General features: G+C 46.2%; 3 protein-coding genes across 3 annotated transcripts; 1 reads left to right on the forward strand and 2 right to left on the reverse strand.

Moving 5' to 3' along the window:
- Window positions 1–847: 847 nt before the first annotated feature.
- On the reverse strand, window positions 848–1,302 carry H6S33_009046 (uncharacterized protein; the record flags this gene model as incomplete). Its single annotated transcript, XM_044840399.1, has 4 exons — window positions 848–902; window positions 981–1,097; window positions 1,171–1,211; window positions 1,279–1,302. The coding sequence occupies 4 exons, from the start codon at window positions 1,300–1,302 to the stop codon at window positions 848–850; spliced, it is 237 nt and encodes a 78-aa protein (XP_044697861.1).
- Window positions 1,303–4,408: 3,106 nt separating this feature from the next.
- H6S33_009047 (uncharacterized protein) lies at window positions 4,409–4,720 on the forward strand (the record flags this gene model as incomplete). Its single annotated transcript, XM_044840400.1, has 1 exon — window positions 4,409–4,720. The coding sequence occupies one exon, from the start codon at window positions 4,409–4,411 to the stop codon at window positions 4,718–4,720; it is 312 nt and encodes a 103-aa protein (XP_044697862.1).
- Window positions 4,721–11,109: 6,389 nt separating this feature from the next.
- On the reverse strand, window positions 11,110–15,860 carry H6S33_009048 (uncharacterized protein; the record flags this gene model as incomplete). The annotated part of the gene is made up of 10 exons (XM_044840401.1): window positions 11,110–11,168; window positions 11,247–11,272; window positions 11,439–11,571; window positions 11,763–11,886; window positions 12,000–12,130; window positions 12,246–12,777; window positions 13,270–13,403; window positions 13,572–14,151; window positions 14,664–15,727; window positions 15,785–15,860. 10 exons carry the CDS (start codon window positions 15,858–15,860, stop codon window positions 11,110–11,112), a joined length of 2,859 nt encoding a protein of 952 aa, XP_044697863.1.
- Window positions 15,861–17,990: the final 2,130 nt, after the last annotated feature.

A 17,990-nucleotide genomic window follows, 5' to 3' on the forward strand; every position in this document is an offset into this window, starting at 1 on the left:
GGTGGCAGTTGAAGATTAATTGGGGGTTCCGAATTCTCATATACAGTCCCTGTTGAGACTGGAGAAACTGGTCGCCGGACAGGAGGGAACCCTGGAGATGGTGCAGAAGCGTTGGCGTACTGGGCCAGAGAAGGGAAATCGGATTGCATCGTTCTTGGGCGTGAATCGATTGGTGAGCGCAGGGCCATGTGCGGATGGAGCGAGTACGGTGATTGTGGGCCTGAAGGCTCGCCTTGAAGTCGCTGTTGTGAGGGACCCACGAATGGTGGCGATGAAATCGGGGGGATGGAGTGGCCCGGTGTGTAAACTCGTTCTTGGTTTTGATACGGAGATGGTTGGTTGAGTTGAAGTGGAGGTGGGATACCAGTTAATAGAGAGAAAACGACAACCACAAAGAAGATACTTGTCTTTGCGAGATTTATCTGGACCCGAGTACGAAGATAGCGTCCATCTGGATGACGCAGTTGCAGAGTTTCCTGCAGATCCTTTGATCCCTGGATGGCAGATGGTATGTCACTTTGAGTAACATTCTGAATGGCCGCGTAAACAGAATGAGATGATAAAGGCGGCAGGTAATTTGGCCCTCTTTCAGACATCTCCTCCTGTATCCTCCTAGAAAGACGATATAACTTATCCCTATCGTTTGAAGAAACAATATCAAACAGACTCCGAACACCGTTCAACTCAGCGGCAGTATATCCAAGGAGTTCATGCACACTTTGTGTTGACTTTGCAACAACTAGATCAGTCGTAAGGTATGCAATTGCATTTGGAACCGGCGACGGTAAATTAAACCTAGGGGTTATGGGGGATGGCCTGTCATCGAAATAGCCCCCATTTTGGCCGCCTAATGTTTCCTCACGAGGTGTGAGTGAGGCTCTCCTGAATCGGGAGTCATTTGACTGCGATTTCAACACACGATGAGTACCTGTCCGATATGGCGCCGTAATCGCAGTAGGCGATGAAAGAGGTGAAACAACATTCTCCGCTCTGTGGGATTGTATTGAGCCAATTTGCCCGACCTCGAAGCTGTGAGTTCTTTCATCCCGCAATCTTGGCCTACCACGTTTCTTATGTTGAACATCCCTACAGCTGTCCTAAAACACAGTTAGTCCCACATCTCTCACTCTCTTTTTTTTTGCGTCTCGAGATTGAACACTTGACACATACCTGCTTGCCAAGACTGACACATCGAGGGCAAGGTCGTCGAACTAGTGCGCCACTCAAGTTAGCATCTTCACCAAGTATCACTCAACCCCTCAAAACCGAAACCGTTACATAACAACGCAGTGGAACAAGCATCGGCTAAGGTTCTGCACCTCGAGTCATGTGACGCCAAGTGACCAATACCCCTGACACATCTCCAGATAGCCAGAATGGGGAATCAAGGTAAAATCGGTGAGAGAAATTAAAAATCAGGGAAACGTGAAGATAGCGGCTCGCTGGCCGATAAGAAATTAAGGAAACGGAATAAAAAGATTTGGGGATAGAGAGATGAGTGAAATTCCCATCCCGCATAATTAATCAAGCGGATAAAGTCCCCCTGAATTCAATTATCGGATGAACACATGGGGTAACCGCCGATATCCCGAGGGCAACTCTCACTCTCGATCTCAATTTCACTCTGTGCCTGAAACGGCAAGACTCCCCCAGAAAATAGAGTTCGCCGGAAAGCGACAGCAAGCAACACAACAAGCAAGCAGGCCACGCCGAGGCCCCGGGTCCGGAAAAAAAAATACCAAATGTTCCTCCCAGCGAAACACGAGGTTTCTGGCCAAAACAAGAAAATAAAATAAAAATTGGGTTTTGGGGGGGGGGGGGGGGGGGGGTCCAATGGGGGAGAAGGAAATATTTATTGAAAATGCCCAAACGTACCATCACAGGCCAAATGTGCCTTTTTGCAATTGACGCATGCAGAGGCCACATGCGACTTTGTTCGTCGAGGAAGTTGTGGTGGTAGGAATGACGGCTGTGTAGCGAATGGTGACCGTTGGCTCCCCGGAGCTGTTGCGGAGATTTGTGTCAGGTGTGAATACGAATTATCCCCATTGTTGGACGGAAACGGCGCAGGAAACTTTTCGTTCTCTAATGAAGTTGTTGTCGCACTGACTGGTCCTTGCAGATGGTGCTGGTGTTCGTGGGAGTAAGCAAGCTGTTCCTGAGCTCGCCCTTGCATCCCCTGTGTATCGTAGGGTAGAGTTACTGGGTTAGAAGGTCTTCGTCGAGCATCCTGCTGCTTAGGAGACAATGGATTGATGGGAGGAGGGGAATGCGACATTGGCGGAGAAGGATAAGGCACCGTATGAGCTGGTCGTGAGGCTCCAGGGCGGGCCGGGCCCAGGTCGAGAGAGAACCTAGCTAAATCGTGTGATATGGATCGACGTTCTCCGAACGAAGAATATACCGGTGGAGGTCGGGGGGAAGAGGATTGCATGGGAGCTTGCATATAGGTAGGAGGTAGGTAGATAGAAAGAAAGTACTTTTTTTTTTTCCTTCTTCACTTTTTGTTTCTGTTTTTCTTTTCTTTTTCTTTCCCTTTCCCTTTTCTTTTTTTTCTCTCCCTCAGATCAGAGAACGGAAACGGTCGTAATAATAAATTTCAAAGACGGCAGTTTCTGATGCTAATCGAGAAGCAGGAGTGACAGGGCGACGGGTACAGTAAGAGACCTCAGCATGGGACGCAAGAGAAAAAGAGATGAGATCAACAAGCTGGTTGGTAACGTATGTAACAGAGTGCGGGTTTAGTCGGTAGCGAAAAGCAGGGAGATTTGGCTCAGGAGGGTGTGGAGTCTGATGAGGAACATGTGAGCATACATATAACGTTCGCCTTCGCTCCGCATCTCAGTCAACCGTGCCTGGACAAACCAGGAGCGACACACATACCTAACATGCGAAGGAAAAAGGGAAAAGATTATCAAGACACAAAAAAGAGAAATTTCGAATAGGTGGAGTGGGCCGGTAGTAATAAGGTAGTGGCGGAGGATGGATGGATGGATGGAAGGATGATGGCGCGTAAAATTGAAATTGACTGAAGATGAAAAGTCTAGCGTTGCTTTTTTAGTCTCCGACGAGAAAAGGTCCTAAAAAGGAGAATTTATGGGGGTGGGATTTAGGATTTGGGATTGGCGGTTTGTGGGGGGGGTGCGAGAAGGGATAGGTAGTAGATAGGTAAGGAATAATTCGAGTTGTCCACCACAATAGCAACGACGGCGCAGTAGTCAGGATTCAAGAAATAGGCAACAAGAGTAAAACTAGGTCCTGGACTACCTACCTACAGTTCAACGGAACAAAGCGGGCGGGTGGAGAGGGTGCGAGAGAGGTAGTGGGGGGGGGGGGGGGGAGGAGGAATATAGATGAAGGGACGTGTGAGACTAGGTATGTCGGGCAGAAGGATTGACTGGGGGGAAGATGGATGGGCCGAAATATTGGAAAGGATGTGGTGATGGGACCAGGGAAATGGAATTCGAAAGCTAAAGAGCGAGCTGCAATTAATTGACGTCCTCTGATCTCCAGCTAATCAAATCAATGGGAGAAAAGTAGGACAACAATAATGTTAGAAGCAAAGAGGTACCGATTCGGGATGGGAAAGAGAATGGGAAAAGAAAACAAGATGAGGATAGGACAGACACGATGAGATAGGATAGGTGGTTCATAGGATGAGGAGAGTCGAAGGATACTCAATATGATTCTATCGTCATCAATCACTCTTACCTCAATCAGCACGCAGGTAGGTAAGCGTTCTCATCACAATCAGTCCTGTCAGCACCCACAACGAAGTAATAAGCCCTGGCTGTTTTCTCCCTCGGCCTCTCTCAACAAAGCTCTTTTTCTCTAGGTCTCTCCTCTCTCTCTTCATTACGATATCGCAAGCAGTTTAGCTCCTGCTGTTCGTTGATGGTCGTTGGCGACAAGACTCGCAAATCTATCTTGCGTGTCGGAGCTACCCCGTGTGTGCGTGCGGTGTGTGTGTGTATGTGTGTGTGTGCGCAGAAATCGTTCAGGCTTCTACTTTACCCTCCTTTGACTCTATGGTACAATACCTGTTGATATGTGCACTCTTTGGGGACGTAATAAAATGTATCACACTACTACCAAGTACTCAGGTAGTGGCGCCAACTCTTGGAGGAACGTCCTTGTAGTTTACTCCCTACCTTACAGGCTACCTTGTTTGCCTAGGTGAGTACTTTACGGTGTTACCTACAATGAGTGCCTAGAACATTTGATATCCGCTAATGAGACTTCTTGCCCCCCTCCCTCTACCTACCTATCCTCTCTGATATCCCTCAATCCTGAATCAAGATGTCATGAAATGTGTGGTGTTATCGTATGAAAATAAAACAAACACAAAACAATAAACGTACTCGAAACAAAAGATACTAGCCCAGTATGTACACGGGGGCTGAGGATAATGGATGTGGATGATAGAGGGTGGAGGAGCAGGGGAGCAGGAGGAGCAGGGGAGCAGGAGGAGCAGGAGGAGCAGGAGGAGCAGGAGGAGGAGAAGAAGAACCAGAAGAAGAACCAGCAGAAGAAAAGAAAGAATACCCCTTCGAACTGGATCGAGATTCAGCAGAATAAGTGTAGCAACGGGCTGCGTGGGATGACACAGTTAGCGTGTGCTATTGGAGCCGGAAGTCAGGCAGAGAAAACAAAACAAATCAACGATCGACGGCTTGAGAGATTAGCGGACGACACAGTTGGCACAATAAGGCCGGCGTAAGAGGAAGGAAAAAGAAAGGAAAATGGAGGATCAGGGCTCAGTCAGTCAGTGTCAGTGATTCACTGTGTCTGGGTACATACTCTCCACGGGTAGTAGTTAGCGTAGTGATGAGGAATGCCCCAGAAAGGAAACAAGACTAAGCCAACAAACAAAACTAGCCAGACGGAATAGACGATCGCTTTTTTCTTGTCAACCATCGCTACCACCGAATGAATTCTCCGTTGCCAGTCGGGTGATCCCTGAGCGCATTTGCAAAAGGGTCACAGCTCACCCACGGTATGAGATTATGATATTTGGGAGGGGTGGGGAGAGTGGAGGTCTCTAGCCCCAGTCAGGTTGTCCCCGATTGGAAACAGACGCAACAGCGGGAGATGGGATGTCGTTGTGACGAATTGGCAAAGCTACTACAGCCCTACGATACACAGCTACTGACTGAATCTGACATTCCGAAACAGGACGGACTTATTCCCGGTGTTGGTGTGTCTTTAAGAATTCGTGACTCGTAACGACAGACCTTATCATTTGTTGGATCTTCCTCAACGTACCGGCAGAACATCAAAAACGGGCTGTGGTCGAGCAAAAAAAGCTTGGAGAACATAAAGGAAAGGAAGGGAAAAAGGAAAGTGAAAAGACCAGATGCAATTCAACCCAGTAGATCACTTGATCCCTATTCGCTTTCCCAAATTCCCCATTTCTCCATTCCCCTTCTTCATCTTCCTCTGCTTATGTTTCTGCCTCTCTTTTTGCCTTATCAAATCTCCCATCATTCGGAAAACGTCTACAGATCCCGAGTGGCTACATATTAGACATATTAGAGCACGGCCGGCCGGGACTACGGACAGAGCCGCAGAGAAAGATGAATATAACCCAACAACCTCGGGGTGGTGGTGAGGGTACCCGAGGTTCAAGTAGGGTGTAGAGTACTGTATACATTTATGTACGTAAATACACCGTACTGAGCAAGGGTTTATTGAAGGCTTATGTAAAAGGATACGTCCACCCAAGCTTTACGAGTTTCTATCTGACATGTGAGACATCAGAAAAGAACGCATTTACAGTTTACCATACCCCATCCTCTCCCTTGAAGTGCACCTCAATGTAATCAAGAGTTTCGTATAAAAACCGTATATAACACCGAACACTGCAGGAGATGAGGACGGATGAACCATATGAAGCGACATGAGAGTATCATATCAGCGACGATCATCATATCCGATCGCTTACCTCTTGCCACGGCCTGTATGCGCCTTTGACCATACGCGGGCAAAAAGCGAAGGTTTGATGAAATAGAAGGCTTCCACCCCGAGACTTTATGTGCGCCCTCATTTGCCCGCTCTACTCTGCAACGGGGAAGAGGCCAGCCTAACGCCGAAAGCTCAGGCGAAATGCCCTTTTCCTGTGATATGCTCCGCTTTCAACGCGCTCTCGGATCGGAATCGTGAGCCTATCGTTTCCGAAGCCTTCTCCCCGAAACTCTTTCGGTACCGAACCCGGACCCAGGTTAAATGAATGGCAAAGTTCTGTCTCAGTTGAGAATTTCCATTACGACACACTGGTACATACCAGTAACAAGGGCTCGGTCTCTTTTTTCTTTTTCCTTTCTTTTTTTTCCCTTTCCTTTTTTCCTTACCTTTATTTTCCCCCCTTCTTATTTATCTACATGTATTCACCCATGATCATCATATCACTCATATCGCTCATATATATATTTATGCAGGAACTCAAAGTCTTTAATTCCTAGTTCTCGCGAAGCTGTGTAAATTATCAGAAAGAGTCTTAACAGTCGATCATTTCCCCAGTTTCGGAACGATATAATCCGAGCACGCGAAGGGTCATATATACGCGCGTCTGTGTTTCTGTGTCTGTGTGAGTATCGGCAGAAACAACGAAACATGATATCGAAAGGTCAATTGTGATACTCGTATGGATCAGGCAAGATCAATTGCTTCCTGTCCTTGTAGGTACATGTCTTTCGTGCCCTGCTGCTTGCCAGAGGAGAGCACTACTTCGTTCCTCGAAAAATGCTGTTCACGGACCCTTTCAAAGGCGAACCAGCGTTGTAGAGCTCCTACTGCGAACCAACTGCAAGGGGCTCTTCTCGGGATGTCATCTATCAGATTCTTTGATTTCTTTTTAATTCTCACGATTTTACCCGCTCCTGGAATTTATTCGCTCGTGTTTTTATGGACGCTTTTGTACCTATTTTTCCGTCAACGACTTTTTCTTTTCTTTTTCCTTTCCATAGGGTTCAAATTGCAGGATGAAGAAAGCGCATGGAGTGGAAGTATGGCAGCGGGGCCCCTCTACTCTACATAGTATCTACCGCTACCGCAGCGGGTTCGCCTATGAGGTTGAGCATGTAGGTCACAATTGGGGGGGGGGGGAAGAGAGCAAGGATAAGGTAGTTTCAAGCTTTAAAGCTCCCGCTCTGGAGTAGTCAATCTTACAGGCCTTCGCTAAGTGCCTAGTACAACGTACTATGTACGCACTGCAATGAAGTTAGAGTCCGCTATATAACCATTAGGCTGGGAAAGGTGTAGGTAGAGTGGAGCAGGCACCTAGGTACATTTAGGTAGAGTAGGGCACTCTACATCCCACACCGCGGTCGGTCGTTGCCGACGACAAGACAACCGGTGCCTTTCAACCTTCTACTACTGCTGCTAGAGTACTCTACCGATGCACATCCATCCATCCATCCATCTTTGCCCCGCAGTTTGCCCATGGCAAGCTTAGGTTGGGGGAACCCAATGAAGAGGGACGGAAAATTCACATGCTTATCAGCCTAGGCTCTGGTTTAGTTCCTTGGGTAGACTTCGTTGAAGCCCCGAAGGACGGACGGACGTTAACTGTTGGTCGTTGATGTTGCTGTTGGTTGAGGTCTTACTAGCACCGTATCTTGAACGAATGTGGTATGTAAGTTATTCGAGTACCCTTTGAGGTGAAGATCCGTAACTTAGACTGCACCTCTCCCCCTTTACTCTTTACCGTACCTGGACATAGTATTCAGGTAAACCAGTAATTATTCCAAGCCCGCTACCAGAGTTCGCTTCATATAGCCGAAAACCACCAGAAAGCTAATATAAGAGGGAATTGAGGTATCGGTCAGCAAGCAAAGCGAGTCTCCTCCAATAGCGTTAACAGCTGGCACTTCCCTTTCCCTGGTAGAGTAGCGCTGCTTGGGATTATGATAGGACGAGGGATAGGACATGTGTATGTAGGTACTCTACATACAGGTACCTACATACATAGGGCAGGGCCTGAGAGTGGGGAATTATTTGAAGCAAGAGATTACGGGTAGGGTGTATGTAGTGAGGTCTTGATCCTCCTTCCTTCCCTACCTTACTACCCTGGACCGTACCTCTGCTCGCTCTGGGTTTTGGGTGGCAGCACATCTCTCGGAGACACAAAATGATGGTTACGCATCAATCAATACCCGAAACCGTTCCCGTCCCAGCATCCTCCCCTCCCCCCCATTGCGACATGTGTGGGGAAAGGGAAAAAAAGGTGGCATGATCAGCCCGAACACCTAAAGGGAAGAAAGAAGGGAAGGAAAAAGAAAAGAAACAAAAAAGAGATACCATGGCCAAGGGAATTTGAACGTAAGCAGAGATAGCAGCCTTCCTGATGGCCACCAAGAAGAAGAAAAAACGCCGCCGTTCATCTAGACCCCACCCTCGTAGGGGTTCTTGTTCCCTTAAGCCGCCGGCGGAGTAAAAGGAAAAAAAAAAGGTTTCCCTTAATTAATTCATCTGGGAATAAAATTTCTCCGCGGCTTTTTGCCCGATGTTCTAGTTCACCATCCGAGCCTCGTGCATTTTAGGTTCCTCGCCTTCGTCAACTGCATGCTCTACATGCTGCTCTTCCTCTCTGTCTCGTGGCTACCCAGCTCAGCTGGGCAAAATAATAATAATAATAAAAAAAACTGGGTCCTGGGAATTGATACCACCCCCAGTACCGGTGTATGGAGATGGCAGGGAGATAGTGACAACCATGACTCGTTATCTTTTTTTTTTGCTTGCTCAGAATGCACTTCTTTGGGCTATGAGATAAACTAAACATAGGGCACATCTAATTGGGGATCTGGGTTGGGAATTGAATTTCCCACCTTCCCCCGTTAAATATTTTTCCCGGGGGTGTTCGGACTACACTTCACTCACTCACCGTCCCCTTGCTTCAATATGTTGGCTGGCCATGGACAGATACAAACAATAGTACATAGATACAGGTATCTAGACATACGTACATATGTACCATTTGCACGAGGAAGATTCCCTCTGGGCCAGTACTCTCAAGCACGCCCGTTGTCACTACATGTTCTCCTTCGTGTCACGTACCAGGTGCCCAATCCAGGGTTTCATCTCAACATATCAGTCCAGTCGTCCAAGTTGATAGGTATTTATCGCACAGCACATACAACCCACACACAAAAATGTCTTACATTATCGCTAGCACACGATCCGAGATCGAATTTCCAGAGTAAATAAGGTGGGCTGTGGTAGCTGGTGGCGGAGGTTCCCATACATATTGACTGGCTTATGATGGCTGGCTACATACGAACATGGACTTACATACATATCACAACTTCACAACCACGTCTGAGTACATGTAGGTACCTACACCTTACCTAGACTCCCCTGCTTCGGCGGAAGGAAGCATGTCTCCTCTCCTGATCCGCGAAAAAAGTAAAAAATATTCACCCCCATTACACGCCGAATATGTATCGTCATCATTAGAAGCCATCCAATGCACCTCCTCAAACTACCTATATTACAAAGAGAGCAAAGAATTGCCTTAAACATCAATCAGTCAGTCATTCCACTCACCCAAGTTCCTACCTTCCCCCAGTGTGGCTTTGTGATGTTGGGAAATGTGGACCCCCGGAGGTCTCAAAATTTCCACACCCAACTCCCGGAACTCCGCCGCTCGGAGACTTGGAGATCACAGGGCGGCCCGGAAGTTGGCGGCATGTTATCCAGGATCTAGTCTGCTGTCAACTAAAGGCGGGAAAAAAAGAAAGGAAAAAATAGGAAAGGCACCCCCTTGAACCATATTATTGCTCATATGTAGGAGAATAATGTTTCCCATCGAAACAAAATAAAACAAATATAAAAAAAGGAAACCGAGAGACAAACCAGAGCGGGGAGGCGGCGGCGACGGGAGGGAGGGGAAAAGGGTAGAAACCCTTTTTCACCTCTGATCATCACGGGGAAGGATCTGGGGAATCCCCGGGTTATGTTATTGTCTCTCCCTGATCCTTCCTCTGCGTTGTGACGATTTCCGTCCACCGGCACTCCCCCCTCATACAGGAAAATTTCATGAAAATTCACTCACAGATTGAGGATTGTGGAGAGGGACAAACTGAAACAGACCCAGCTTGTGCCGCGACGAATATGTGCGAAGATCTTTTTTTCGCAATCGGTTCCTCGGCTCGAATTACTTTTGAACTCTCCCCTCGCGCTCCCCTTCCTCTATCCGTGAGGTGGCTACCACCGGAATGTGTCGAAAAGGTTGTTAAAAAAACCCGGACCCATTTATCGTCTTTTTTTCTTCCCAATGATAATATTTACGTACGTGCAGTCAGAGAACAAAATCATATTTTCCTTTCTTCGCTGTAAAGAGCGGAGGACGGGATCAGGGAAAAAGGGAGAAAGGGAGAGAGGAACAGAAAGAAGAAAAAATAAAAACGAGTTGCTGGCAATCATATGAGATTTGCGGTCAAGCGTGTAAAGATCAAGTTGGAAAGGCCAGGCTACCGGCAATGTCTATCGTGGCCACATCTTTAATTGGTGTGACCGAGAATCATATTCTCATTGCCGTACGCTTGCCACAGGAGTGATCTTTGCACACCGCAGCCTAGACCTTGATCGCACAGGATGATATGATATATACTAGGTTGAGTTGATTGCAAGGGATTTGAGATAGAAACCCCAGACTTTTCTTTGCGGGAACAAAACGTGGCCAAGGAATCTTCCGAACAGACACGTTACATGGGCTGGGACACAAGTAGTTTGTCCTCTACACACTACTAGGTGACTGCTGTGGGCAAGGGGGCATATTTGTTCTCGCTAATGCGCAAGGTAGATCAGGCGGTACGAGGGGGATCGGTGTAAAAAAGATGCTCCCTCGCAGTATGGAAACTGGAATTGATACATGAAGTGAATAGGTAGGAGGACTTGCAACTGATATCGGGTAAAATAGCTTCCGCAGGAGGGATGAGGACAGTAACACAATTGTGACCACACAGTGAGGTACGAATAGGAGGATATCCAGAGGAAAAAATAAATAAAATCCGCAAATAGAGGTCCAATTGCAAGCATCAAATTCAAAGGAAAAAAATTACGCTGCATAAACTAAGAATACACGACCAACTAGATATTTAGTTGTCATAATCACAATCTGCTCTCAATCGAAGACATGTTGTCTTCTCCGACACTCCACTCAGGCCAGACTGAGATCAAATCGAGCCAAGTCAGTAACAAGATCATCAAAAACTCGTGGCAGAAGGACAGATTCGTTCAACACATACCGTATTTTAGCGCTTCCCATAGGCTCCTACACAACAACACACAATTGTGGTCAGCAAGTTGAATCTCTCTCTCTCTCTCTCTCTCTCTCTCTCTTTCTCTCTCTCTCTCTCTCTCTCTATCTCTCCCCTTTCCTTGTCGGTTGCGACATTGCAGGTGCTGAAGATGTTTTTAGATTGTTATGACTGGCTTACCGGATGTAAATTATCTCCAACCCACTCTTGACCTCCTCAGGTAGCTCACGTACTTCCTTCCTATTATGCGCAGGTAGAAGTACCGTTTTGACACCGGCACTTAGCGCACCGATCAATTTCTCTTTTATGCCACCTGTTTAGGAACGTGAGATGAGTCAGTCATATATTCAGTTATTCAGTCAACAGATTTGAGCATTCATATCCACATGCACATCCATCATAATCTCCTCAATTCTCAGGCTTTGTAGGCACAGAGGGGAGGATAGATAAGACAAAGATGAAAACGAAGATGATCCATAGAATAATGCTAGAAGTCTCACTCACCAACCGCAGTGACTCTCCCCCGTAAAGACACTTCGCCCGTCATGGCAAGCGTGGGGGAGACTCGTCGACCAGAAAACATGGATATCATGGCGATCGTAAAAGCGACCCCTGCGCTCGGACCATCCTAGAGTGGTGAAATTAAAAGTCAGCTGACGAAGCCCCCACAAGCAGCCAAACAGGAGACTCGATAAGTTGCGAGTCAATAAGCGCAAGCGAGGGAAGAAGGGAGAGCCAAACCTTTGGCACAGCGCCGGCGGGACAATGCACGTGCACATTTTTATTCTTTGAAAGATCCTCGTCTGGGTGGTGTGTAAGGCCAAGGACATAGGCATGCGCTTTCACCCAGGTTAGGGCAACCTCGACGCTCTCTGCGGATAATCAGTCACAGTCAGCGCATAATCAAAGTAAATCAAGATCAACCACATAAGACCTCAATGAAGCAGTAGTAACAGACAAGAACATATTGTAAAACATCAGACGAACCTTTGATTACATCGCCCAGCTTCCCTGTAAGCTGCAGTCTCCCATTACCAGGCATATGCTCAGCTTCAATGAATAAGATTGAGCCGATACCGCCGATGCTGTAGGCAACCAATCCTGTAACAATCCCAGGCTTATTGCTACGCTCAGCAAGTTCGGAGTAATATTTCTCAATGCCCAGGATATCCTCGAGCTCTGAGAGCTCAACTTTCGGGTTGTACGAATCATCTTGACCAGCGTCTTTAGCCTCAGCATATTGGACTGCTTTGGCACGGCACACGCTCCCTATTTCCCTCTCCAGATTCCTGACCCCAGATTCTCTAGTGTACGACGTTATGATTTTAGCAAGGACATCGTCAGGCAATTCAACCTGGCCCTCACTAAGACCATTTGATGTCAATTGCTTAGGAATCAAGTATTGTGACGCAATGTGCATTTTCTCGAGGGACGTGTATCCGCTGAGCTGAATCAATTCCATACGATCGAGAAGAGGCGCCGGTATTGTGTCGAGCGAATTTGCTGTGGCAATAAAAAGCTGAAAGTAGTCATCCAATTAGCATATTATCCCGCAACCAACAACCGCAGCCCCCAAACACCTCCCAGTCATGCACAGCATAATTGAGTGAGAAGGCATTAAAGATCAGTAGTAAATTGAACGGTAAAATGGGCTCCCCCCCCGCGAGTTTGTCCGGCGTGATTAATCCTGGCAATATGCACGCAATGGGCCGGGAGGGTATAGCTAGGAAACAGAGCGGTAGATAATATTCTCCGCCCTTCTTTTCTCCTTTCCCCGGCTCGCGTGCGGAAAATTAAACGGAAATTTAAATCCAGCATCCGTCGCAAATAAACAACCTATTTAAAACACGTGCAACCGAGCAGTAACACCCACACTGCAGAGAGAAAAGGGGACACAAGACCTCGCTCTATCTCTCTCGACATGTGTGATCGGATCGGAAAAGCGGGGTAAAGAAGATGGGAAGATGAAAGAGATGCCTGTACCAAGGGGCGGAAAAAACGGGAAACATACCACTTTAGATAAATCAATAGGGATATTAATATAGTGATCAGTAAAGCTCCAATTTTGCTCCGGATCAAGCACTTCCAACATTGCCGCACTCGGGTCGCCGTGGTGGTTAGCACCCCCGAGTTTATCGATTTCATCTTTACGATTCAAATTATTGTTAATGTTACTTGAACTTAACCGGATCTTCAAACAGTGCTCGATATTACCATACGCTCGGGATCAGAAATATCCCGAACGCCTATATCGACGTTACACCGCAAATGCAAAACGCAAGGGCCAGGAGGAGGGAAAGGTGGAATACTAACCCAAAAGAATAACAGGATTCGCAACCCCAACTTTCTTCAACGCATTGACAATTAACCCCGGCATAGCAGCAACATAGGTCCTCCGATGACCTCTAATCTCAGCTTCATCCCTGACACCCCCCAAACTGATCCTATAAAACTTCCTCCCGAGAGCAGTTGCCACACTCTTAGCCAAACTCGTTTTACCAGTTCCCGGCGGACCCGCGAGCAAGAGGATCGGTGATTTGTCAACAAACGGCTTTCGCTTAGGTTTAGTTATAGGTTGTTCATCTGATTTAATAACGGTAGTATCTTCATCGGACTTGGCATTCTCGTCATTAGCAGGCTTAGGAGCAGGCTTCAAGCCAAGGGCTTTGGCTTTTAGGGCCTCCTTTCCTGCTTCTTCCTCGGCAGCATCGGACGCTGCATATGCTTTATCAGCAGCTTCGTTGACTTGGCGTTTGAGACGGAGGACGGCAAGGTATTCAAGGAGTCGTTTTTTGATCTTCTCGAGACCGTAATGATCGTCATCGAGCTGCTTTCGAGCTTTAGCTAGAGTTGTTGAATCTAGTTGATCGTTTGTAGTTATTGTCCAGGGAATCTATATATATTGTTACAGATTAGCAACAGAAGAAGAAAAAAACACTCTATTGCATATCTATAGAGACTTTGTATAAACCGAGTCGGCTCCAAGTTCATTAACCTGACTGAAAAGGAGATCGACATCATTCAGGTTTTTGAAAACTGGAACTAGGCCCTGTTTACACAAAAATGAAATGTTTTTAACTGGAAGTTTGAGTGACATGTAGTTGAGGTTGTATTTCTCCCGTTTTGGTATAGTCGTTATCTAAGTCACGCCTACATAAGCGTGACTAAATAAGACGCCTAAAGAAATTGCAACTATGGCTTTTTGAGAAGCCAGTTTATGGCTCCGAGAGCCGCTAGTCACATTCGTGATAGGCAGGCCGTGATTCGGGGATCGATGGTGATGAAAGGACGAAGACACACAACACAGCTAGCAATCCGCTCCACCCCACCCCCGGTTTCGGTTTTGACGCTGAGAATACCAGTCGACGGAAGAAATAACTACTCGCAAAAGAAAATATTGCTTACCTCTGTCAAAGTTTCCAAATAAGTTCTACAAATGCCGTACTCTGCCTGAACAGGATTCATCCTCTTCAACCGCTGAAGCTCCCTCCTCGCAACTTTCAAAGCTTCCGGACTCAACCTTGCATACTCAATCTTCTTTACTAACTCATCATATTCCTCATTCTCGCCATCGTCATCATGATCACCCCCGAAAGAACCTCTTCTCCCACCGCCCTTGGAGTTCCCGAATCCGCCCTGTCTCCTGTTATCCATAACAATAAGCGGCGGGACAGCTGGCCCGAGCTTATTGCTTTTTTGAATTATCGATTTTATCTTATTCACCTGTCTAGTAAGTATAACCACCGCCCTCTCAAGCCTTTCAGGGACCTCCACCGCAGCAAGTATATCAAGTCTCTCAAACAACCTCGTCTCCACCGCCGAAATCATGAAATCAGCCAAAGACCCAGCGTCATTAACATCCTTCTTCGCAATTAATAACTCCAACCTCCTTGCCACGATCGGCGGCAATCCCGCGCCCCTATTTGAGCTCATTCGCAACAATCCAACCAATTCCCGGGAGAGCGACTTGAGCTGCAAAAAGAACGAATTCGTCTTAGTATCGTCCTCTTTCAATGGCTCATCGCTGAAGTGCTCCACATCGGCTTCAATGAACGGCGTACGCTGTCGGTACTGCTTTACCCGGAATCGGGAGATTCCCTCCACTACGATCGCCATCCCGTTCTGACCACCAACAATGGGGCTACCGAAAGAATTGACATCTGAATGGCCCTCAAGGCCAATGATACGTGCTACTGTTCCGTGGGAGAATAGCTCCTCGGGGGTGGCGGAGGAGGGATCAATATTTAGAAATGCGATCTGAGTTTCCTCAACCTCGTCACCTTCCTCCTGAATTATCCGCTTTTTATCCTCGTCATCTTTTGCGATCGGTGGCGAAACTAGCGTGGGTGGTTTGAGAGGGATACATCCTATTGCGAGGTTTGAAGCATCGATTGTAGGGCTTGGGACGTCAGTTGTGAGGGTTGATATTATGGCTGCGATGTCTTTGCGATCGGATATGAAGATACGAACTAAAGTATTTGTTGCGTCAGCTGGGGAAGCTCAAATGCAGGGAAAAGAGCACTAACGTATAACTCCCGGGAGTAGAACTGTTGAATATGGAAGTGGAACAAGGGGAAGAGTTTGTGCCTTGAATTCGTCCATTTTCAAAGGCGTATTGACCTGTTGTTAAAGTTGAAGCTAGTAGTTTGTAGTTTGTAGCTAGAAAATAAAACCGAAGGTTGAAGAAGCGAAAGGGGAACCTCTCCAGAGAGCTTGACACGCGACAGCAAATGGTAATGTCAGTATATAGGCAGTGGTAGTATATGGATCAATAAAGAGATGTGTAACTAATAGAAAAAAAAGGATTTGTATTTCGTGTTTGTCGTCTATGTTTGGCGTAGCAAATATTCAGATATCCTCGACGTGGCGGCGAACGAAGGAAGAACAACTGAGGCGCTTGCCTGGTAGGACCGAGGCAAGTTACCCTTGGTATGCTTTGTCACGGCGGTAGTCTCCGACTTGGCACACGTGAAGCATTAGACTTCATCTTGTGATCCTCGGCATATGATTGGAGGACGCTGAGTGATCCTTGATGATTCACAAGTGATGCTCTGTGATTCTGTTTCTGAGAAGATCAGAGATATTACCCATCCAGCCAATAATTCAGGTTTATACAGTGACATGCATTTTCAGGACGCTTCTTTTTCTTCCCATGATTTATTGATTTTCTAGGGTTTGGCCCGGCGCTACCACCGCGAAGAGTGATTAACGACCTAGATATTGCGTTTTTAACTTGGTCAGTGTCAGACTGGGAAATTGGTTATTGGCGTAGAAATTTGTTTGTGATCATTGCCGAGCCTTTTCACCTCCAAAGTTTATGTGTAGGTCTTTAGTGCTGTTGCTATTCAAATACGTTACTGGTAATAATGACGGATCCATAACTTTAGAAAAACCATAGTTTACGTTGCTTCCCTTCATTTATGGTTGTCCCTGCTGTAAACTTACACCCCCTCCCATAGAGAGTGTGCTGAGAGTTCGTTTATTGGACGCACACTTAATTCATCGAGCTCGATCGAGTACAAGTAGCTTCCGACCTTCCTTCCTTCTTTTATATTTCAGCAGGTTTTCAACCAGTACCCATCATTTACAAATTATTTTCGTCCTAATCTTTTATATTATAAGATACTCGATAATATTCTACAAAATTAAGCATTTTAATGAAATGGAATCATGACCAACTGATCAATAACTACAAAGTACAGACAACTACAATGTTTCTTTATCAATATCTTTCATGAACTTGATCAAATTCCTATTTTAGTGGGTTGTTATTCGCCCACCATATTACGGGTTCTGAAAGAGTTAAGTATAATAGCCCCCTTGGTTGCGCTTCCGAATATAATCTCCTTTCTCATATAGTATAAACATCTTCGTTTGTAACGCAGGCTCGTCGTTATATACTAGATTTTATATAAATATCCGGCAACTACTACCCCCCTACCCTACAGATTTCAGAAGAGAGGTTTATTTACTATAAAATTAAAAATGCTATTGAATGGAGAATATGTAAGTGTATCATTCCCGAGAGAGTAGATGGATTGAAAGCAAACAAATCTTTGTCGCACGATCAGGCGATTAATTGGCGAGTTGGAAGAATTATGACACATTCTACGAGATCCCCAGAACCGTAATTTAACGGAGGTCTACACTAAATAGTCAATTGATTAGTTCTGATAATATATTTGCTGCATGTTGCGAGGCCATATAACCGTCCTGTATGTAATCCTTAGAGAAACTTTATAACTATGCAATCTAAAATATATGCAAGCTCTGACTTGTAAGTACTTTAAGTAGCATGGGAAGGGAATGTTGATTTTGTGACTTCTGAGCCTTGGAGTCCGTAGAGTTTCTGTCTAGTATACCAGGTCATGATCATATTGCGAAAGCTTATATATGCTCTCGATCTCCACTATGTTAATATATATATGGCCATGTCCTGGGTCAATCCTAGGCACAGTGAGTACTTGTACTATCTGTGAAATCTTATAGTACCATCCATCTTTTGTGCAAGATATTCCCAGTATTTCCCATAGCCTACGCGTACGGGCTGTATATACGAATGAACTACCAACCAATCAATCAACCAATATTTATCATATATGACAACACGGAGTGACTTGCTTCTTGGCACCGAGTGATAAGTTGTGATTACACAAAGTTTGATCGACTGGTTTGTCCATTACGTGATGGTACAAGGCTACACAACATGTACCCACATTGATCATGTTAATT

Source organism: Morchella sextelata (genome assembly GCF_020137385.1).
Source record: "Morchella sextelata strain SCLS chromosome Unknown scls_3, whole genome shotgun sequence".
NCBI classification, from domain to species: domain Eukaryota; kingdom Fungi; phylum Ascomycota; class Pezizomycetes; order Pezizales; family Morchellaceae; genus Morchella; species Morchella sextelata.